Source organism: Argiope bruennichi, chromosome X1 (assembly GCF_947563725.1).
Source record: "Argiope bruennichi chromosome X1, qqArgBrue1.1, whole genome shotgun sequence".
Lineage (NCBI taxonomy): Eukaryota > Metazoa > Arthropoda > Arachnida > Araneae > Araneidae > Argiope > Argiope bruennichi.
This window is the reverse complement of record NC_079162.1, coordinates 73,713,475-73,738,380: the sequence shown is the minus strand read 5'-3', so window position 1 is coordinate 73,738,380 and position 24,906 is coordinate 73,713,475. Positions and strand designations below refer to the sequence as shown.

At 31.6% G+C, this 24,906-nt stretch overlaps 1 protein-coding gene across 1 annotated transcript; it reads left to right on the top strand.

The window, feature by feature from the left end:
* The first annotated feature begins 12,011 nt into the window (after positions 1-12,011).
* On the top strand, positions 12,012-14,054 carry LOC129958696 (uncharacterized). Its single transcript, XM_056071342.1, has 4 exons — positions 12,012-12,142; positions 12,225-12,285; positions 12,440-12,588; positions 12,680-14,054. Exons 1-4 carry the CDS (start codon positions 12,099-12,101, stop codon positions 13,788-13,790), a joined length of 1,365 nt encoding a protein of 454 aa, XP_055927317.1. The 5' UTR covers positions 12,012-12,098; the 3' UTR covers positions 13,791-14,054.
* Positions 14,055-24,906: the final 10,852 nt, after the last annotated feature.

Sequence of the window (24,906 nt, the reverse complement as noted above, 5' to 3'; positions counted from 1 at the left end):
ATTTTTAATTTCATAAGATGTAGAAAATCCGTTAGTCAAGGCAAGTTAAAACCAATAACTAAGTAATCGGTGGTTAAAATTAATTAGGCATCAGTAGGAGACAAATTTAATTAGGCATCCAAAGGATATTTATTTTTGAAACAAAATTATTTGACTGTGAGAGGTATAGTTAAGGTGAAACCGTTTTTTTTTTCTCAACTACTAACCTTCAATGATTAATGATGTTTCTAAAATAACTGATTCAATTATATTGAGGAAATATTGGTCGGCAGGTGCACTTCAATTTTGTGAAGTTTAATGAATCATTTTTACTTTCTAGTATACTAGAAATAGATTAAAGTATTGCAATTCTCAAAAAAAAAAAAAAAAAAAAAAAAAAAAAAAATTGAAATCGAGATTTTGACAAATCGTTTTGTTTCAGGCACCTCTGAGTTCGAAAATTACATTTTTGGCATCGTCTGTCAGTTTGTGAGCCCGAAGATTCAAAAACACTTTGTTCTAGAAGGGTGAAATTTCGTTTTTGATCAAATATGCAGGATGTATATCAAATTTTGAACGAAATCCATTCAAAGGAAGTCTGTCTGGCTGACTGGTTGTTCTAATACAATTGCACTCCCTAACTGCAAACATAAAAAGCTAGATAGATAAAATTTGGAAAACAAGCTTACCATTTAAAAACGAAGATTCTTATTAAACTTCGAACTTAATCTATTTAAGGGTTGACCGTCTGTTGTACTGTAGTAATGTAATGTAACATAACAACTCCTATTCGGTATGCTATCTTATGACTACAACTGTGGTTCCGATAGAAATTTAGGTTTTAATCGGCCAGAAAGAAAACGTCCAAAATGCATATTCGTACATTACATTCAGTAAAAATACCAGATTCATGCCAAAGATCTGTATTTCGTAACTACTGTTCGCCAGTGCCATGCAAGGCATTCGCGGACTTACCAAAGGTTCACAATTTTATGGGGGGGGGATAAGAGCATTACTTAAAAATATGCTTGAAAGTTTCAGATAGACCATTCCCATTGGTTTAAATGGGATTGGTCTAGCTCTGCTAGCTATATATGCTAGCTCTACTGTATAATATAAAAAAAGAAAATTTGGCTAGAAAATAAGCTACATTGAATGTTAAATAGGATGAAGAAAGAATGAATCTCTAGCAAAAGAAAAAGTGAATGGATAACTACATGATCGAAAATTTCCAGGTACTTTTGGGTTTATAAATTTTGTCGAATTTCTCCAGAAAGGCTACATGATCTATCTTCACCATGGACCAATTAAAGGATAATCTTGAGCTCACACATTTTTAGAGAAATTTTAGCTCAAAAAGGCATTTAGGAGAGCTTAATTTATCTTAGTGGAAGCATTTATTCCAGCTAACGATATCTGACTCAAAGCGGAAATTGATGGGGGAAAAAAAGGAGGATTTAGGTTCATCCCATTTCACACAAAGCTTATAGTGCTTTAAACATTTTACGAGAGCATTCCTTTGATTGAATTTTCTGAGTTGTTTAAATTAGTTTTCATTTTCCTTGAGTAGAAGTTCAACAATATTTTGGGGAATACAACAACAATATTTTGGGGAATACACAACAATATTTTGAGGAATATCCATTGATTGTTGAAATTCCATTACTGGTAATTGATTCTAGGACAAAGGTTTACAGATTTAAAAATTGATTTTTTTTATAGCAAATCGTGAAATATGTATTTAAAGTTAATAATAAATCCGCTGAAAGATGAAAAGCTCCAATGTTTTGTTGGATGGAAATTTGTGGTTAGAGTAGTTGCAATACAAAAATCATTCTTGTTATCAAACATTTGTTTAAAATGAGGAAGTGATTCATAAGTTATGCGTATTTAAAGAAGAATCTTAATTTAATATTGCATTTCAATTTAAATAGAGCTCCTTTAGTACATGAAATTATGATTTAAATATTTTGCAATAGATATTTTATGCTCGGCACATAGAGCTATAATTAAAAATTGCTCCTATTTTTTTACTGAATTCTGAAAAACAGCTCATAAAAAAGTATACATTTTATGACGAGCTATTTTTTAAAAATAATTTAAATAAATTCAATCACACCAAGCCATTAATTATATCAAATAATCACGTGAGGAAGGCAATAACAACAACTTTTAGTTTAAAAGGTGCAATAGAGGTTAGTAATTTTTCTTGTGATCATCATATTTGTTCAATGTTGAAATATTTTTTTCATTTCTGAGTAAATTTTATAAAGTCGAAATAATTTCTTTTTCTTATAATATACATTCTTTGATTGCAATATTTTTTATTAAACCGAATAAGAAATGTACTAATAACTACCACTATCAAACGAGTCCACGAACTATCAAATGTACTAATAACTACCACTCATTTTTTATAATAGCATAATCAACAGGGAATGCTTTCCTCCATTATGGGAGCTTTTAGTGTAATGTTGTTCAGAAGGCGTGACCATTTCCCGAGATTGATAATCATTCATTAGTTAAGAGCTGAAGTGGCATCGTCATTATAATAATGTGACACGCGACTTACATAATCAGGCAAGCTGCACTTTCATTACTTCACAATTTTGCTTTTATCTGAAGAGCTAGAAGCTGAATACATTTCCACGGGATATTTAAAATGTCTCTTACTTATTCGATATGAATATTGATTATTCTTGAAAGAAAATGATGTCGAATGATGATTTAGAATGATGTCTCAATTTTTCTACCACAACCTCTACTTAACACAAAATGATAGTAGTCGATAAAATTTCGATAGTGAAATGACCTTTTTTTTACGAGTAAGTTACTTGCAGAAATATGAATTTCTAGAAATACAATAGAGAACTTCAAACTGATTTTTTATGGAAGTTTAATTTAAATGAAGGCCTAATTTAAATTCATTTACCTTCCATTCAGATTCGAACTATTTTTTTTGCGATACCACGGTAATAATGCAGTATAACAGCTGTTGAAAAAATAAAAATAAATAAAAAATAAAAAATAAAAAATTGAAATTCATTAGGAGTAAAAATTCTGTGTTTATTGCTTGATAAATCAATTTCATTTATAAAGTTTGCTGTTCGAATTATGGTTTATCATATACCATGATTTATCAAAGAAAAAAAAACTGAAATAATTAAATATTGGGGAAGTCAGATTTAATTTAAAAATCAATAATCCGCAAACGAGCAAGGGGTTAAAATGCTGATTTTCCTATAACACCTTAGCAACTGAAGACCAAAATATATTCAATTTTGGCGAATGGTTATCTCCTCATTTTTTGAGCTTTTGTACTAGAAGTTTTTTTTTTTTTTAAATCTCTGCCATTTGTTAGAAGTTAAAAATCTTCAACCTTATTAGTAGATTTAAAAAACATAATCAGAAAATACCTTTTAGGTCGCTGAAAAATACATGACTTCATGGTGGAACATCTGCTTGAAGACCTGCGGGTTACAGGCTCAAGACTCGACTTCACGGGAAGTCCGCCGCCTTGTTTGCGAGCCGCATACCAACAACTAATTTAAGCAAAAAGATTCTACCATCCCTTGGCGGCAGGCAATGTTTGGTCTTCAAATGTCTTTCATTCCAAGACTATAAAAAAATGAAAATTTCGGCGGTATATTTAATATTTTTCCTGTCAGATAGTATTATATTCACTATGTGCATGCTCTATATTTAACAGTCAGTAATAAGTACTGGTATGCTCACTTTTGGTAGGAAAATAAAGTATTGAATTTTAGAAAAAGCAGATATTTTTTTTAATATTAAAATTATTGATGGGCTGATTGAAATTTATAAGCACCAAAAATAAGTTATCAGAAAGATATATTAAAAGAGATTTCATGCGAAATGTAGTCACTTAAATAATTTTATATAATTTAGCAACAATATATATATATATATATATATATATATATATATATATATATATATATATATATATATATATATATATATATATATATATATATATATATATATATATATATATATATATATATATATATATATGTGTGTGTGTGTGTGTGTGTGTGTGTGTGTAATGATATTTTTAAATCTAATTTAAAACTTAATTAATTTCCTTATTTTCATTTAAATTTAGCCCATTAATAACAACTTCATTCTAAAATGTTCTCTTGTTTCTTGATCTAATTCCTTCTTTTTATTTAATTAATTCAACACGCGCTCTATAAAACTGCTCACTTCAGCATTTTCTCATGCTCAGAGTGAATGGATTAAAATCCTTAATGTTTACAACATTCTTTTAACGATACCTAGATTTGCCTTTCCTAAGTCTATACCTGTCAAAGAATCCCTAACAAAATGTCACAGTAAAATCCCTGAAGGGAAAAATTTTGATCTCTTTTGTACTTCTGCTCTTGTATTGCGATGTAAACAGACGACAATTTCATCGTCGCTTCTTGTACATAATATGCCCCCAGATGCAATAAATCGAAGCTTAAAATTTCAAAATTGTCTTCTATTCGACCATGCATCTGCTAAAATATGTTTACATATGTACAAGTCTAGATCCAAAAATTAATTTACCATACGATATGGCTTAAGTGAAATAATAGATTTTTGTTATATAATAAGTAATTTTTTTTAATCCATCGTTGTTTGCAATATTATAATTTTTCGTTATCTTAATATATTACTCAAATCTATTATCAATAATGATCAATTGAATAAATATTGGCTTATTTTTTGCATCAGATTCTGATGTAGTGAAAGAGGGTGAAGTGTGAATAAAGTTATTTGTAAAAACTGATTTTGAAAAGGGGGAAAAAAAACAATGGAACTCTACTCCGAAATGAGTGACCTTGGGATCGATAACCTTGTGATCTAAACCACGAATCGATTTCGTGAAACTTATTTCGAATGTTCTACTTCTATAACACAATGATGAAGTGAGTCAGGGCAGGAGATTAATTTTTAGAAATCGTAAAGGTCGAATCTAATCGTTACATGAAGAAATAGTGTGTCGAATTTTGAAAGTTATATTTCTTCGAATGCAGGACTTTAATACATATTTGAAATTATTATGATTAGATAAAAAATTAAAACCACTATCAAACTTTACAATCTATTCATCTCTTTATTCGAAATATTCGGTAGTGCTAGATTTTAAAAAATAGATGAAAAAAATCACTGCATAGGCTTAAAGTTATAAATCAAAATTATCAACACAAAAGCAACAATTTCAACTGTTGGTTTTAAAATTAATATATTCAACATTTCTCATTCTGCCTTTTTTTTGTTGTTGTTTAGATATTTATATCACAAAATGGAAAATTTCTGCATTTCAAGTATATTCACTGTAATAGTCTGAAATGAAGCGTTTTGTTCACTTACAGCGTAGGGATTTTAAATAGAAAAATTATGTTTTACTGCATAAATTTATAATTAAGTGTATCAAAATTATCTAAAAAAAGGCAGGAGTACAATACTTCCCTTTAAATTGAACACTTAGTTTAGAATGTTAGAATCAGTTTAGAATTCAAATATTTTAAATTATACTAAAGGAACACTTACCTTAATAACATCTATCAGAATAAACTTACCGAAAATAATAAAAATACCACACTTATTAATCCATATTGAAGTAGAATTATTTTATCGATTATATTAAAGATTCGAGTCTTTAAATAATAATTAATTATTATAAACAACTCAAAATCTTAAAATTAGTTTGTTATTTGAAAATGTATTAACAGTTCATGCAACTAGTATGCTATCAAAATTATTTAAATTGAGCGATTAAATGATGATTAAGTACTGGAAATATTATAATATTGTTGTCGAGAATACACACGTATATAAAATTTTCAAAGCTCTAGCATGTAAAAAGTAAATAAAAAAAATGTTTAAAAATGTACATCCTTACGAATATGTGACAAGTCATGTTAAATAAAAGAGAGTAAGATTGAGGATTTTTAAGAAAGTTTTATATATTTATTCAGATTTTTAATCAAAAATATAGATGTTAAAATTATTATTTTTTAAGTTTTTTTTATATTTATTAGCTTTTCAGTTTTTAGAAAATGAAAACTTGCCTTTTCCCATTTGTAATGCTTTATATTAAAAATAGATATTTTGTGCCTTTTCCATTCTATTAAATCATTTTGCTGAAACTGTAACGCATCAATTATATAAATGTATTTATAAGTTTCCATACTTTTACGTATTAGAGTTTCATACAAATATAAATCCCAATAAATAAATCAAATCTAATTTCAAAAAAATAATTTAAATAATTAAAATTTTAATATAAAAACACAAAACACAATATATTTTCAAAATCACAAAATTTAAAAACATACACTACTTACTTTTAAAACGGAGTTTAGTTAAATCTCTGTCCGAGAATGCATATATATCATCACTTCAAAACAAGGACAGATTTAATCAGAATCATCGCGAAACTTCAAGGTCATAAAATCTCCAGAAAACTGTGAAAACACTACATAGTTTATTAAAAAAAAACTAACAATTAAGATGCTGATTGCTCTTGAACCACTTATATTGACTAATAATTCTTCCAGCTCTTTAAAAATTAGTATAGAAACAACGGAAACTCACAACACAGTAAAATCATTATTGTGAGGTGAAAAATCAGAAAGGTCATAATTGCTCTTATTTTAAAAACGTATTCCGTGTTTTGTTAAACGTTATGCAAAACGGGTTGTTTACAATTTCTCATAACTCTGACATATTAAATGGGACTAAAACAATCATAATTCTTCTTAAAATATATGTAAAATAAAATTTTAATCATTTTTTTCGAAATTTTTATCAAAAAATTTATTTAATTGCCTTAGAGGTACGATATTTTTAATTGTTCTAGTTCCAAGAATAGTAATCTTATGTTTTTTTTTAACTTTTTGTCCAATATTGATGTTAAGTTTTTGTTCTTCGAAATTCGTCAGTAATTGAATTTTCTGGTGTTATAATTAATAGCTTACAATACAAACCATTCATATAATGCATATGAGAATTTTTTCTAAAAAATTTTGTTTGGTTTTATGATAAAATGCAAGCTTATATTAGTCATCAAAATCAACCGCGTGTTTCAATCCTTGTGAGAGCAAGTCTCCATTATATTTTCTCGCATACGGAGTATATAAAGCTAAAGTGCCAGCGTCCTGGCCTAGGGGTAGCGCGTCTTCCTTGTGATCTGGGCGTCCCGGGTTCGAGTCCCGGTTTAGGCATGGTTGTTCTATCTGATGGATGTGTGAATGTGCCCTGCTATAAAAAGGGGTTGTGCAAGCGAATGAGTGATGTGTGAGTAGCTAAGTCGTACTCTTGGCCCTAGTTGGCGCTACTATGAAAACAAGAGGCGCTCCCCCTCCAGCTTAAATCGCTGTCTTCGCAACAGCGGGCTTGTCCGTGGCAAGTGCCATAAGAAACAATAACAACAAGCTACTTCAACAACAAAGTACTTTTATCATTAAAAAAAAAATGATCTCCAAATGAATCTCCATGTTGTAGATATCTCTGAGTTCGAAAATCCATTTTTTGGACTATATCTGTCTGCGAATACAATTTAGAACGCTTTGAGGAAGGAACCAAGAACCTTGGTAGGCAGATTGTACACCAAATATGTAAACTTCTTAAAATTTTGGACTAAAGCCGTTCTATTTGCCGATCTATCCATGCGCACATAAAAACAAATAAACATTAAATAAATAAAAACGAGAAGAACTAAATGGATAAAATTTGGTGCACATTTTTATCACCTGAATTGTATATCAATATCAGATTTGGAACTATATCCGACTAGGAGTTGTCCGTCTGTCAGACTGTATGTTCGTTTATATGTAAACACTATAGCTCGAAAAAGCAAAATTTGATATGGGTCAAAATTATAGATCTGTATCACATTTTTATTTCGATAGAAAAGCAGAAGTCCAAACTGTATATTTTTCCACATTTTACTCCGAAGCACAAAACGCGCCATGCTATCTTTGTCCTGACCTTCGAGAAATGTCCACTTTCTTTTTTACCACATCAGTAAGGTCAAGGAATGCGTAATCTTAAATTGAAAACCGAAAAAATAGTGCTATATTGTTTAAGTATACAAGAAAATCTAGGGAAGAGAACTCCTACTAATTAATTTTTCAATTTGTCTCAAGTGTTTCATAAATGCAACAAAAGAAAATTAATTACAAAGCAATGCTTCATATATAATTTTTAAATGAATTTAAAAAATCACTTCTTAAATTAAATTTTATTAAAAGTACATTTTTATTTATGTTGTTAAATATCAGAATTATTTTTATTTTCATTATTTTCAGTCTTTTACAGATATCTATTTTTCAAACTCTCTAACAGGTGGAGCCACTGGTACCGCATCAAAATTTAATTTGATTAACGATTAATGATACACAAGTGCTCAAAATTTCAAACTTTTAATTCACCAGAAGTTACTGAAAAATCGATAAATAAATTCCCTTTTATTTTAATAAATACGGAACAAATCATGTTTAAAAAATCTTATTACCATGAAACTTTTCCGAGATATTTCCCTTATGATAAAATGTGAATATTTTTCAATAAAACAAAAAATATTAAGCTGTGATTTTATTCTTGAAAATAAGAACACAAGTAATTTGAAAATACAACAATCCAATTTAAAACTCTTTTCTTAAAGGCGTTATTTTCAAAATATCTTTTCATCGAATTATAATCAGTTCTCAATAAAATGAAAATTTATACTAATTATTGGTTTTTTATTCTTTTTTTTTCTTAAGTTGTTTTGATGATATTAGTAGGGATGTAATTTCACTAGAATATTCTAAATATTCTATAAAATAAGAAAACATACTTAATGGATTTTGTAATTTATATTTATAATTAAACGAATTAAATATGCGGAAACTATTCAGTTGTCTAGTGCCACGGCTATTGTAAGGATAACAAGTGAGAATACAGTGTTTATTAAAACGCTTATTCTTTATACCGAATGATAAATAATTTTAATGAAATTAAAGAAAAATATTTGTTAACAACTATAAAATATTTCTTTGAAATTAGATGATGACAATAAAATTAGAAAACTGCACTTTTAAAAAAATTCATGAATCTATCGCTAAACTTTAATTCAGGAAAATATTCTAAATTTTTATGAAATCTCTACTATTTTATCTCCTCCCTGAAGCTCTGTGAAGTTACATAATTATTTGTTGTCAAATAATTTGATAATAAAATGATATATCAAATATCCCTTACATATAAATGCACTTTACAAAAGAATCCGTTTATTAGATTGAAATGTATATATTTCCTAATAAAAAAATTAGAAGAGAACAATATAGGAAATGAGCAAAAAGGTTTCTTTGAAATTAAATGAAGACAATAAAATGAGAAAGTTTAACTTTTTAAAATAAATCTTTGAATCTATTGTTAACTTCAATTCATTAAAATATTTTACATTTTTATGAAATTTTTTCTATTTTATTTCCTCCCTAAAATTCTAAGAACTTACATAATTATTTGTCGTCAAATAACTTGTGACAACAAAATGATATATTAAATATCCCTTGCATATCAAATACAATTTATAAAAGAATCCGTTTATTAGATTAAAAGGCATATATTTCCTATAAGAAAATTAGAAGGGAACAGTATAGGAAATGAGCAAAAAAAATTTTTTTTAAATAATGAAAACAGACCCAAAATCTGTCATGTTTATATCTTCACGTTGTACTGCGATTTGATTTCGAATCATCACTTCTCAAGTGCCTTTATACGTTCAGTATACGGTAAACTTTTCGGCGACTTGAAAGCAATAAGAAATAGGAAATTTCGGTCTTTAGAGATGTACACTGATTCTCCGTTAGAGATAAAAACTGTTAGGAGATAACACTCTTCAGTTAAATCTTATTTGTTATCAATCCAAGCTTGAAGGAAGAAAACTGATAGAAATAACAAGTAAATAATTTCCCATTTCCGACATGAGGTATTCAGAGAACGCTGTTTAAATGCTGCACACTATTTGGAATAGTTTACCCAAATGAAACTATTCATTTCTACTAATGATCATTGAAATTGAAATTCATTGTCATTGAAATTGATCATCATTCTCTCTAAACATAGAAATAACATTTCCTTGCAAAAAATATTTTCTTTAATGAGATTCTTACTCAAGTCCAAGAATGTGAATCCATAATTGACAGGAACAAGGATTTTATATCGGATTAATATACAATAAATTAGGGAAGTTTCAAATATAATTGAAACTATCGACATTTGAAAACATTTCTATATTTCGTATTCTTCTTCAGCTGGTCATTACTGGCCCGCACCTATTCTTTAATCCATTCTTGATCTTATGGTGTTACATTTAGGTCTGTCACCTCCAACAAAGATGTACCGATTTCGATTGATTTTTTACTTTCTCATACACATAGTACAATCAATCAATCAAAAAAAAATAATCAATCGGAAGTCAAAAAAGTAATTACTCGAATTGATTTGATGATTTCTATGCTAGTAATCATCAAAAAATTCGAACTCCAGATTTTGACTTATCTCCATGTTTCAGACCTCTCTGAGATCGAAAAGCACGTTTTTGGAAAATGTTCGCCTGTTTGTGACAAAGATAAATTTGTGTTATCTTAACGCTTTAGGCTAGAAGGTTGAAATTTGGTAAACGGTGTTTACACCGAATTTGCAGATTTCTGTCAAATTTTGAGTAAAATCTATTCAGAGGAAATCCGTCTGTCCGGCTGTTCGAATATAAGATAAAAGGATAACTACTAAACGAAGAGAGAAAATAGATAAGATTCGATACACATATTTAACATCAATAGTGTAGACAGCTGTCAAATTTTGAGACAAAGCCAACAACGGGTTAACTGTCTGTCGGTCTGTAATTTCAGAAACACGTTAACGCGACATTTCAAAAACACAATGCCTTAAATATACCAAATTCCGTATTGGATTTTGTGATTGCAAGTGTAGTTTTGTGTTAAATCTGCGTCGATCGGTTGAGAAAAATGTGTATAAAGCACAAATTCGATTTTCAGCTTTAGGGGTTAATCGCCAAACAACTCGCCAAGGATGACACGATAAATTCAGTAAAAATCCTAAATTCACGCCAAAAGTCAGTATTTCGTAAATGTACGCCACTTCCATGCAAGGCATTCTCCGGCATGACATTTATGCGAGAAAGTTTTGGTGAGACCTCATCCGCTGGCTATTATAAACTAAGATGAGATTTGAAAACATCATCAAACTCGAAAATAATTACGAACATCATAATTCAGCTGAGGTCAAAGTAAGGAGCTGATTCGAGCTGAGGTCAAAATGTAACTAACTATCTGTGCAGACGACTTGAGATATTTCATTATCTGTCCCTTCTAGCTGCAAATACGCGAGAACGTTAGGTCCTTATGTTTTAATTTAATGCGTATGTGCTGCAAATTTCGCTAATAGGGAAATTAGAGTACGGTATTCTTCGATGAAATGATCTATATTTTGCCCTAGCTCATTGAAGCCAAAATCAATAAACATTACTTCATATTCCGTTTTTAGAAGGCAAAGCTTTTAGAAGCGAAGTCCACATCGCAATAAAGATTACAATTAATTAAAATCAATAGAAATTAAACTGGTTCGAAAAAATATCTTCCCTATAGTTGTTTAAATATCTGATGGATCACTTATGCTAGAGGTACACATTTCTTAATTTCGAGTGAAGATATTTTGAGAAATTACTGCATAAGTAATTGTTTATTAAATTAAAATAAAAATTTAAACTTTTTAAAATTGCATCATCTGTCACTAAAATAATGCCGGAAAGCGGAGTCATAAAATCCAACAAAGGGATTCGAGTTCAATTCCTATAACTGGCATACTTTCATTAACCACTCAGTCGGCTGAGCAGCTGAACAAAAATAATTTACGAATTGAGTCTGAAGACAACAATACCATATGCAAATTTTCTGGCAATAAAGCTTACTTAAGATGCATATATATACAGAGGAACGCATCAATTTCTCATTATCAGTTTTACACAGCTTACCAAATTCTTGGTGTTTTCACTTTTTCGGTTTTTTTTTTAAAACGGCTTTTAAATATTTTTCCTCATCATGCAGAACTTCTTTCTCTTCATGGTTAAAGCTGCTCGCCATTTGTAATTATTTTTTTGTTATACCTTAGCCTGTGACAATATTTAACTTATTTATTGTATTTTAATTGTTTATGGTTATTTACAGGGGTGATGTTACATTCCGTCACTCTACAATGAAGCAAATACTCTTGGTATTCATGATGACGGTAAATATTAATTTCTTGACTTTTGTTTTCTGATTAGTGAGGAGTCTCTCTCTTTCTGATCTTGCATGTGTCTTTCTTGTCTAATAAGTCTTAAAATCGCGACTTCTTGCTTAACTGGCATGGCATCTGATATACAAATCTTGCTTTCATGTAGGTTTCATTATCTCAAGCAATTGTATGGGAGAACGAAGCTATTGCAAATACTGTATGTGACAACACGACAATGTATCTCACTGTGAATTTTACGGATCTATTTCAAGGATCGGTTTATCAGTCAAGAGGGTACTTCAACCCTCAGTGCAGGTAACTATTGCTTAATGCATTAGATATAGCAAAAGAAAGGTATAAATCCATTAACGTTTTTTTTTTTTTTTTTTTTTCATTTCTCTCTTAGTTACACGGTGCCGTTCAATAGAAATGTGACGGAAGTGGAGCTTTCTATGCCTTTTCAATCTTGTGACATTCAGATTGAAGAACTTGATAACAAAACAATAGCTTCAACTGAAATAGTTATTCAAATGCATAGCTTGCTGGATTCTGTATACGACAAAACTGTACACGTTCGTTGCGAAATCCCAAACTTTATGTCCATCAACCAGACGGACAGCGAAGAACTTACTCGTTTCGAACCTCGAGTAGTGGATCATTCTTGGATTGAATTCAAAAATGGTCTTGTTCTTCTCGGAGAAGTTGGCGAACCAATTGAATCGACCTTATTTATGGTAGTCTACATACGTGACGACGGCTCAAATCAAGACATGGTAGTACAGAATTGTATTGCTCATACTGACAAAAACATAACCAACACAACTAATATAGTTCAGCTGTCCGACTTCTATGGATGTCCTGATCCTTCCGCTGTATTCCCAAATTTCACCGTGGTTCGTCCAGAAAACAATCGTGCCAGTATATTTGCGTACGCTCCTATTGCAAATTTCAGTTTATTTGCTTCTCGTGGTCATATGTCCGTCTCTTGTGGCATAACCGTTTGCGAAAACGCCTGTCCAACTCATTGTAATGGCACCAGTTCTCCGGTTCGGCTTCCTTTGTCGGATTATGTATCGAAAGATTTTGCAAGAAGACATGATGGAGCTGTAATGCCAGATTCCTTACGAGAACTTAATAGGCACAATGACAGATCCCGAAGAACGCCCAACAGACCCAAGCGATCGCTGTCTTCATTCTTCACTAGTATTTTTCGATGGGAATCTCGAATTGTGAATGGGTCTGTATCCGAAAGTAACGTAACTTCAATTGGAATAGCGAAAGGACTAGTTGTGAAGAACAGGCTTCTTGCTAAAGATGTACTTGTCCCTGCCCATAAGCCTGCTGATTTCAAGAATAAGGACTCGGACTTGGTTAAAGATGAATTTATCGTGGATGGACAAACTTTTCGTTTTATTGCTTTAATGACCATTTGCATGTTCATCACTATTGTTGCTTGCTACTGTTGTTACGCTGATGAAAGCAAGAAAACTAAAAATCAATCTCCATTTGTATTTTAACTTGTTTTTTAATGTATTTTTGCTTGTTTTTGTTTTTAATATGGATTGACAAATCTTTGGTGCATAAATGTCTTTCAACGTATTTCTCCCACGAGAAAAATAAAGTATACCTTAATATATAAATGACTATTTTCTTATTGCTTTCAATGGTTCACCGACTTAACTTTCTGACGAAAGTCGTAAACATAAGATCTTCTCGAAATTAATAAATTTGAATTTCCAGCATTTGGATGCTTCTTAAAATTAAACGCGTTTAGTTCGTTCCTCCCATTTGAACCTAATCGGCTACTTGATGCTGGTATCTTAACCTTTTTCTTTTGCATTTGGATGTCTCTTCTCGGGGCCCTATTTGAATTCGGTGCATCATTTTGACGCTTTTAAATTTATATCTAAAAAATAAAAATCCCACGTAGTAAAAAAAAAAAAAAAAAAAAAAAATAATGTTCGGAAAGAACAAATCTTTCGGAACAATAAACAATTTCTTATGTTTGAAGAATAATTAAGCATCAAATTATTTTTCGGAGTGCAGTGGGTTAAAATGTTGAAATATTCGCTGTTCAAAGATTTCTCGAATAGAAATGTATTAAGTGATCAATTATAAAATCTAGGGTACGTTTATCTCTTAGCTCAGAAACTTCGTATTAGTAGCCCATCAACCTTTCGTTCTAATGAATTATAAAAGACTTTAATGGATGAGCAACCGATCTGAAAAACTAAATTTACATGCAGAGTGGCGGTATTTGTAAACTAAACGAAGGATTTTCATAATGCAATCGCTGGGTATAAAATTCATCGCTTCATTGAATTGTACTTTCTGTATCTTTCAAGTATTTAAAAACTAAATTGGAGCTTCAATCGTTTGTATAGCGCCTGGGCTTCTTGTACTCAAAATTCTAAATTGGAGTACAGAGTCTCCTTTATCGACTAGTAATTTCTCGGGCTCCTGGGAACATTTCTCAATGCTTCAGAAATTAAGTTGTGTAATGTCAGTTGTATTAAAGAGTATAATAAAATTTTCATTGAGTAAAAATTAACACTATATTGAATACTAGCTGCTCTTCGCGGTGTTTCTAATAAGAGAATTGACGAGAGTTTTGGTATTGGTTAAAATCTTTATTCATTGTGGAAATGCTTGAGTAAAGGTATCGTATATTTGAACATCTGCTGACGTCTACGCGTGTTTACGCCAAATGATTTTAAGCCAAGTAGGTACTCGACAAATACGACGGTATCAAACTTTTTAAGAAGCAGCAAGCTCGTATTCCTTTAAGTCTTTTTTTTTTTTTTTTTTTTTTTTTAATGAACTATACGTAATTCACTCGAGCTTGCGAGTGTGAACTGGGTGATAGACGAATATTATGATCAAAAATGTTTATTTAATATGAATGCAAAGTTAAATATCTCTTATATATACATAGTTTTTAATTCTAAAAGGCCAGAGGGAAAGGTATGCCTGAAACTTTCTTAGAACAAAATTAATTTCTCCTGCGTAAAATTATGGACGTTGGGCAAATCCGTGAGCAACACGAGTGTTCAAATTTTTATTTTCATGGATTAGCACTTGACGGTTGTATGCTTCATAGTAGAGTACAGGAAACCGATGCTTGTGTATTAGTAGTCGCATATCATTTGAGAACAATAGTTACAAAAGAGCAATTAATATGCGCCCTTTGGCAGTTTTTTTATTACTTTTTTAATTGCTGTCATGCGGCGATTACATAAGCATCAGAGAACCGAATATGTATTTTTGACACAATTTTTTTCGAATGATTGAAATCAAAATTTTACGCAGAACTATAATTGTAGTCTCATGAACACGTACCAGGGTTTATTTATTTATTTATTTAATTTAAGTCGTTGCTTGTTTGAGTTACGGAGTGAGTTTAAATGCAAATTACAAGTAAATAAAGATTGACAAACCGTCTGTTCTTGTACAGATTTGATTCAAAATTTGACAACGATCAACCTTTTAAATGCTAAAACTATGAGCAATATTACATTTACTTACTTTTTTACGTTTCTCAATTATCGTATTTACAGGTAATCAAAAACACAAACCTGCAGACGTTTAACCCCTTTACTGATATGGTTCAAACTTTAATAAGAAACTATTGTTTAAATGTTCAATCTGCGTACCAAATTTTATCTGTCTAGCTCCTTTAGTTTTGTAGTTATAGCCGGATAGAGCTACTCCTGCTGAAAAGATTTTGATCAAAATGTGTTATACATCTACGAATTTGGTGTACATACCATATACCTAATCTATAGCGAAGCGTCCTTGAGTTATTGAGTTCGCAGACAGATAAAGAGACAGACAAACATAATTAAAACTAGTGGAAATGGTCTCCCTGAAACGGTCTGGCATGCTCACCAAGAAAAGTCTTAATTCCCTTTCTCGGCATAAAATTGTAGACCTTGGGTAAGGTCGCCAATTCCTTGGAAGGCATTTGTAGATGATAGTTACGAAATATATATATTTCTGAACTCTGATTTCAGTGGTGCAAGTTATTAGTTGCAAAATATCAGAGAAGCAATTAGAGGCATTAAGTACGTTGATACCCAATGGGTATTGCACACATATCTTCCGTACATACTCCAAGTTCTCACTGCGAGTCTGGTTTCGGAAGAAAAAAAAATGCTACGCAATACGACCGCTAATTATGTTTCCAGTACCACAGAATCGCAGGTGGTATATTTGTGGCATTCACCTGTGATTAATGTTCTTTACGCCGCTCCTCATTTATCCAGCATGTTCTCATTAACCTCTTCCGGTAAAATGACGAGTATAACTCGTCATTGGTTTTTCATATCATATAGCACAATGACGAGCTATTTTTATCATACGACAAAAGCTATTGTTGAATATGACAGTTAATTTGGTTTAAAAGTTCTAGTATACTGAGTCCGGCAGCACTTTTATTACTTATGTTGATATCATAAATCACTATCACACGTTGTTTACCATTAGACTGTCTTGGTGCAATTTACGGCCAAATTGTCGTTAGTCAGTGGATTTCATTCCTATAAATCTTGTGTGAACATCGGTCTTATTAAAGGAAAACATGTTGTGAAATAAACATCGTAAAGAATAAAAGTAGTGCAGACTATGAAGAACCAGGTGACTGTAGGGATTTTGAAAAGGCAGAAGAAATAAGCATACATTTACCTGATACTGATAATGAAACTAATTATAGTGAAACATTATCAAGAAGACGAAAACTCACTCAGCGACTAAGTGATGTTAGTGAATGCTCTGGAGTCGAAGACACATCATCAGAATAGATTTGATGATGTGCTTGAAATAAAAAATTAGGGTAATTTCTGGTGTAAAGTGAAAACTAGAGGCCATTCCGAAATCCTTAGAGATTTTTTGAAGAAGTGTTGAATATGAACTTATGAATTGCAATTATATCCATATCAATAATTTAAATTAAATTATAAACTTGTTAAAATTATAAAATGAACCAAGTTTTTTTAATATAAATTAAATGGTTATTTCATGCACAATTTTTCATTATTAAATCTTACTGGAAGGGGTTAATGACTTATCTGGTTAAATTTGGATATCCCCACCAGGCTTGAATGGATTGTCGTGAGTCAAACATCCTGACATTAGCGTGGCACGAAATATAAATAAAGGGTTACATGCTAAACATTCACACCTAAATCAGTTCCGTAGCGAAGTTAAATAGTTCTAGAAAATGTTACCCTCTTCCCTTACTTGTCTTCGACCTTAAAAATGAAAAATGTATTCGTAAAAGTGTTTCGTAGAGCCTCCTGACCTAGACTTACACCAGGAATATCTACACGTCCTTTTCCCCTTCGTTACACCACTGCTCTTGATTAGATTAAATAAGCACAATATAAGCTAAGTTCATGTATAACTTCAAAACTGGATTTAAACAATTAAATTAAATTTCTTAGTTTGTAATAGATCAAGGATGTAAGAGTCTTCTTTTAAAGTCTACAAACTAACAGGCCTTTTCAATTTCTGAGCTATCACGTTGACATATAAACAGAAACACCGACAGATAGTCGATCCATCGATGAATCTAATCCAATAGACGTATATATCCATATTTGTTTACATGAACTCATAATAAATTTCATCTATCTAGTTCTGTGTGAACTGAGGTGTCGTATTCCTAGACAGACAAACAAGGAGGTCTGAAGCATGAAAATTCAAGGAAATTTCAAGATTTAATTTCCTAACGAATACGCTGCTTTCTCTTCCTACAATTCGCATACAAGAGATTAAGTCAACCAACTGACTCTCCGACCCGCCACGAAGGCACACGGATTTAAACCATAAGGGTGAATGACCGGACCGCCGCAACAGCAACACTGGCGGGAACTGTGGTTGAGTCCTAAGGGCCATCACCAGCCACGGTACAACCCTTCCCGAAGGAAATACGTCCCGTCATCGATTGGAGGAGTCAGATCCCCCTCCTATTTGTGTACCCTCCAGGGTGGCGAGATCCAACCACCATGCCGGAAGCATCTCATCCTCATTTCGAGGTGCCCCCGGGGGTTATATAAGAGAGTAAAATATATATAAAGCAAGAGTTGAATGTTCTTAGCCACCTGTTAAAATATCGTTAAAAGTTTTGAAATCTGTTCCCTGGAAACACATAAATAAACGAGTAACAGATTGATTTACACTAAACATATTTATTACTCCATTCATGCTACATGAATTCCATCTATTTAGCTCTGTGTGTTTTGAGTGTTGTTATCTCAGACGGAAAAATAGGGAGGTCTGAGATGTGAAAATTCTAGGGAATAACGAGTTTAAATTTCTTGCCGAATATATTGCTTCCTCTTCTACAATTCGCATACAAGAGAGTAAAAATAAATAAAACAGGAATTAATGTTCTTATCCATCTGTTAACATATCGTTAACAGTTTTGAAATCTGTTCCCAGGAAACATAGCAATAAACGTATAACAGATTAATTTGCACTAAACATATTTATCACTCCATTCCTGCTACATGTGCGAATTCTTTCACGGGTCCTTACTATTTATTCTCTTAACTATCATCTTACATCGCACTTTGTTTCCAAGTCAGATGCCTTCTTAACTACATTTCACGCTCTGAGGCAAATAAAATTTTCTACAGAATAAGATTTGCCTTGACTTGATGTATGTTTGACAGATTCTATCTGTTCAATTCGCCAATTTTTTTATTTGAAAGCGGTCACTTCTCATCATTAGTTCACCTCCCGTTCCATTGTTCTGCGTGTCACTGTACTTGAAAGATTCCTTCTGGTGACAACGAACTTGGGGAGTTAAAAGCGTTTTGTTCTCTTTTCTCGTATTTCTTCCGAAGAACGAAATGGCATTGTTCTGCCTTTGAATGTGGAATCGACTGTTTATTTTGAAACAGCAATTTAAGACTGCAAGGTTTCAAATTATTAACATGTTTCGTGGACATGATGTGATGTACAATCACACGTGCCGGCAGTAGGTGTTCTCGATTATTTGAATCACAATCCACTACGAACCTATTTTTTTGTTTTCTGGTGAATAAAGTATTGACAAAGAATGTATTGTAATCATCAATATATTTTGCTAAATATATATATATACTAAATTTTTTTATAGTCTACCGATTTTTTTAGACAGAATTAGTAAAAATTTCGAAGTTTAGTAAAATAATTTTGACGCACTATTATTTAAAAACAACTGTTCATTTGGGATAAAAGCTGATTGACTTAAGAAGTTTTGAATATCATTATTTTAAATGATTTTGGATAATTTCATTGGTCACCAAGAGGAATAACCTCCAATCCATTCGTCGCACTTTTTCATAGTAATCATTGATAGGCCTACATAATGAAATTCATAGCTTCATAACTCGGTCACTTGTAGTTCTGATGAGTGGGCTAGTTTTACTTTCGCGTATAAGAAGGCAGAGAAAAAATTCTAATCGTCAAAAAAATTATTTTGACGGATCTCCTCGTTTTAGACCTCTTTAAGTTGGAAAAATACATTTTTGGCTATATACCTGTCTGTACATGCGCTTCTCTGTCTGTGAACCTGATAATTCAAGACACGCTCGGAGCTGGACTTATGAAATTGGTATATGAACTTTCGACCAAATTTGTAGATTTTTATGAAATTTTAAACGAAGTACATTCGGAGGCAAAGAGTTAAAAAAAAAGCAGCTTTAGTACCTCAAATATATTTATCAAATTCCGCACGAAATCTGTATAAGTGTTGGCCGTTGGCCTGTTTATTCTTCTCTTGCTTGTAAACGCAATAGCTCATAAACACAATGACTTAATGAAACGAAATTTGGTAAGTTATCTTGTGTATACAACTATAGTTCCGTGCCAAGTGTTAATTTCAATTGGCCAGAAAAAAGGTCCAAAATACATATGCACACGATAGATTCAGTAAATATAGGGGTATTATTATCGTAACCCTGAAAGGAAGGATCACTAGGGAGAGAGTATGGAGAAATTTTAGCTGACCAGATCCATCCTATGTTGCAAACTTTGTTCCCTGCAAGAGATGGAATTTTCCAGGATGATAATACACATATCCATGCCGCGAGACTTGTCCAATCGTGATTTGATGAACACGAAGATGAAGTTAAACATCTGCCTTGGTCTGCACAGTCACCCGACCTCAATATAATTGAACCTTTATAGTATATTTTAGAGCATTCAATACGGAATCGATATCCTCCACTTGCATCTCTCCCAGAACTTTCACAATATCTCCAAGAAGAATGGTACAATATTCATCTAAATACTATTAAACACTAGTATGAATCGATTCCATGCTGTATTACCAATCAAAAGCGGTCCTGTTGTTGTTTATAATGGCACTTGCCATGAACAAGCTCGCTGACGAAGTCAGCGATTTTAAGCCAAGGGTGTGTCTCTTGTTTTAGTAGCGCCAACTAAGGCCAAGAGTACGTCTTATCTACTCACGCATCACATTCGCTTGCACAACCCCTTTTTACAGGGGGGGGGATACATTCACACATCTCACATATAGAACATATGAAGAACAACCATGCCCAAACCGGGACTCCAACCCAGGACGCCCAGATCACGGGGAAGACGCGCTACCCCTATGCCAGGACGCCGGCAGAAGCGGTCCTACACCATACTTATAAAGAATTCCTTATAAATTTAAGGTGTTTCCATTATTTTGATAATCACCTGTAGTTTAGTTACATTAGCGTTCAGTTTTAAAGCAACTCTGGGGCTGTTTCGGCTATCACCTCCTAATTTTGAACCGCAGTCAGATGACGATAACGACATCTAAGCTGGCACCCCTCTTTTCAAGCTTCTACGCCACACCAGTGGGAGGACGTTTAGCCCGTATGGACTTAACGCATACAAAAACCGCTTACAAAGCGGTTTTTCTGAGGAATCGGGTCTCGAAGCAGAAACCATCCGGTTTCGAAACAGCGACCTTACCATCAGGACACCACTGTCCGTTCAAGATGTCTACTTAATCCTTTAATTTCTTATTTCGCTATTTCCACAGGTTGAAAATTAATCTATTTTCTACTGCATCCCGGGATTTTCTAACGTGCTTATCTTTTACTATTACAGATTTGAATTATATCATGCTATTATAGGGAGGCATATAGTAACTGTTCACTTCGGTTTAAAAATAATTGACCTTCCTTGCAAACGTTGTATTTAAATAGTGATTAAGAAAAATCAGTAACCAGGGTATTAAAGTTTGCAAAAGACTTTTCGAGACATCTTGTATATTTGTGGCTATTTCACCTAACTCTCAATATTTGAAACGTATTGATATGTATACATTTTATTTTTTTATAACGGAATTTAAATGGTATTCTTGGATAAAAGCATTTCTGTAATTAACTATTTTTTTCTCTCTTGAGTGGTTACGTGACAGAGTATCCGTTTAGAACCGGACGGCCACTGGTTCGCTACCCAATTCCACGGAATTTTCAGGCATAGAAGCGGAAACAGGCATGTGAAGCGAAAACGTAGATAAAGGATACCGAACAAGTTATTGCTTTCATCATCTGACCATGGTTCAAGACAGTGAAGTCCATTTGAAAATTGCCGTCGAGTAATTTCGAATTTTTTATTTAGCTAAAAAAAAAAAAAATCCATTTATTTCTGTATTTAAAAAAAAATGATAATAAGCTGAATAATAAACACATATATACTTTTAAATATGTATGCAAAATTTCTGAAATCAGTAGAAATTAAAAATTAATAAGAAGTTTGATAGCCTTTATAAATAAGATAATCAACACAAGCATAAACGTCTTAAATGATTTTATGACAATTCCTTTTTATAGATATCCATAGGAGTTTACCCATAAAATATTTCAGCTGTTTCTAAGTTCAAGAAACGGAAGGCAAATGACTAGAAGCTAATAAGAAAGGGACCCTGAAATATTTTAGGTCATTTTTTGATTTTTGAGATAAAATCAAGATGCTAAAATAATACTTTTCTTCTTTCTTTGTGTAGCAATGAAATATAAGGGAGGGGGAAAAAAACATAGACAGAACAAAATATGGCTTGTAGCAAGCCATATTTTGGTTTTATTAGCCAGAAAAGTTTGTTATTTTTGATAGTATTAAGGAAACCATCCTTCCGTTACTCCATTTTTTTAGCAACCTCTTTAAAGGCACTAATGTATAAGCTATAATTCATCTGCAGTATTTTGTTGCGAATTAATGTTCAAAACGTGCTTATATTTCGTTTGATCTAAGCGACAATCTTTTTCGAATAATGTTCTTCCATTCATATTATTGTTAGCTCTTTTTCTGAACGTATATTTGACTACCTTTTTAATAACGACGATAAACACATCTAAGCTAACGATAACGACATCTAAGCTGGCACCCCTCTTTTCAAGCTTCTACGCCACACCAGCGGGAGGACGTTTAGCCCGTATGGACTTAACGCATACAAAAACCGCTTACAAAGCGGTTTTTCTGAGGAATCGGGTCTCGAAGCAGAAACCATCCGGTTTCGAAACAGCGACCTTACCATCAGGACACCACTGTCCGTTCAAGATGTCTGCTTAATCCTTTAATTTCTTATTTCGCTATTTCCACAGGTTGAAAATTAATCTATTTTCTACTGTATCCCGGGATTTTCTAACGTGCTTATCTTTTACTATTACAGATTTGAATTATATCATGCTATTATAGGGAGGCATATAGTAACTGTTCACTTCGGTTTAAAAATAATTGACCTTCCTTGCAAACGTTGTATTTAAATAGTGATTAAGAAAAATCAGTAACCAGGGTATTAAAGTTTGCAAAAGACTTTTCGAGACATCTTGTATATTTGTGGCTATTTCACCTAACTCTCAATATTTGAAACGTATTGATATGTATACATTTTATTTTTTTATAACGGAATTTAAATGGTATTCTTGGATAAAAGCATTTCTGTAATTAACTATTTTTTTCTCTCTTGAGTGGTTACGTTCTTTTTCTAATAATGTTCTTCCATTCATATTATTGTTAGCTCTTTTTCTGAACGTATATTTGACTACCTTTTTCTAACCACTCGCTAGGATCCAGAAAATAGAACATATAATCTGACATTCGCTAAGTAGATTTATTGACTTGTAACATTCTTTTCTAGACTGGGTTGATATTTTTAAAATTCATACGCATGGAAAATTACTTGAGAAGTCAATTTAAAGTATACTTAACATGAGAAAAAAGAAATTATAATTCATTTGCTGAAACAATAAGTATTTGTTTTCTAAAAAGTTAAATAAATAAAAAATAATAATTAAATAATTAAAATTGCCATTAATTTTAGAAAACAGTAAGATATTAAAAATTAAAACTGCAGACGAAAATCCTCTAGTTTTTTATAACATCAAATGTGAGAATTTATTATTCCAGTGTTTGGCATCAATTTATAAAATTAAGTAGATGCCAGATATGACATCTATTTTTAACTCCGTTCACATTTACATTCGTTGGTGTCTAATTTATCTTCTGAATTCGACTTTAGCATTAATAAAATACCACACGCCTTTTTCCTCACTTCATTTCGGTCATCTCTGAAGCATAACATGTCTTTGTGGAATGAATGGATGTGTGTTAATTAAATGGCACGGTACTTGGCAGCAATCCATGCTTTATTAATGCATACTAAATTTAGATGTCGCTTGTGCTGCCATCTGTATTCCATATGTGAAATGAGAAATGAAACACTAAAAATATTAACAGTTGAAAAATAATTTTTTTGTCATTGTTTTAAGTATTAATGCATTTGAATTAAAAAAGGTCTTGGATGATGATTTTTACCTCGTTCCTATGACAAATATTGTACAAAAACTTGTCCACCATATCTTTTTTTTTTTAAATAATTATATTTGCTTTTATTTTGGCTGTTACTATATTAAAAAAAAAAAAAAAAATTCTTTGCAATTTTACTTTGCTTCAGTTAATGAATCTTAAAGTAAAATCTAGTTGACACAAAATTTGGCTATATTGAATATCAGTTTCTAAATCTCTGCATTATTAAGATTTTCAAACTGTCTTATTATCGTAGCTGACTAAGACCAGTAACAGCATGTAATTCTCATATTAATTCTTTTTAAGGTTTAAACTAAGAATCAGATTTCAAACTCGGCAAATTAGCTGCTTAAGGCAGTTGGGATAAAGGAAGGACGCAGGCAGGTAGATTAAGATGTTATTACCCTAGTTGTTAATTAAATTGAAAAAAAAAAAAAGAAGTAAATTATATGGATTATAAATTATAAGAATTGTATTAACACTTGCTCAAGTATAAGTTATCAGAATTTATCTGTTGTAAATCAATTAATTATTATAATAGTTATTAATATTGAAAATCTGTTTAAATAATATTTTTCTACAAACCTGGATGCTACACAATTTGCATTATTTTAATATAAATAAAAGTCATTGCGACTATGAATGTATATATGGGTGTATGTTCAACATACCCTTTTAAACAACTAGACCAAATTCAATTAAATTTTAAACAGTGATTATACAAAATATAAGATAGAATACTGTCAACTTTTCAAAATATCGAAACTTATCAAATATTTTTAATCCGAAATTAACACAAAATCTGTCTTTTTTTACATTTTCAGCTGTCTTCTACCACTA

Coding starts and splice junctions, on each gene's coding strand:
- LOC129958696 (XM_056071342.1), top strand. CDS start 12,099: ATGCAGAACTTCTTTCTCTTCATGGTTAAAGCTGCTCGCCATTT. Junction 12,286..12,439: donor TCTTGGTATTCATGATGACG/GTAAATATTAAT, acceptor GCTTTCATGTAG/GTTTCATTATCTCAAGCAAT. Junction 12,589..12,679: donor TACTTCAACCCTCAGTGCAG/GTAACTATTGCT, acceptor TTTCTCTCTTAG/TTACACGGTGCCGTTCAATA.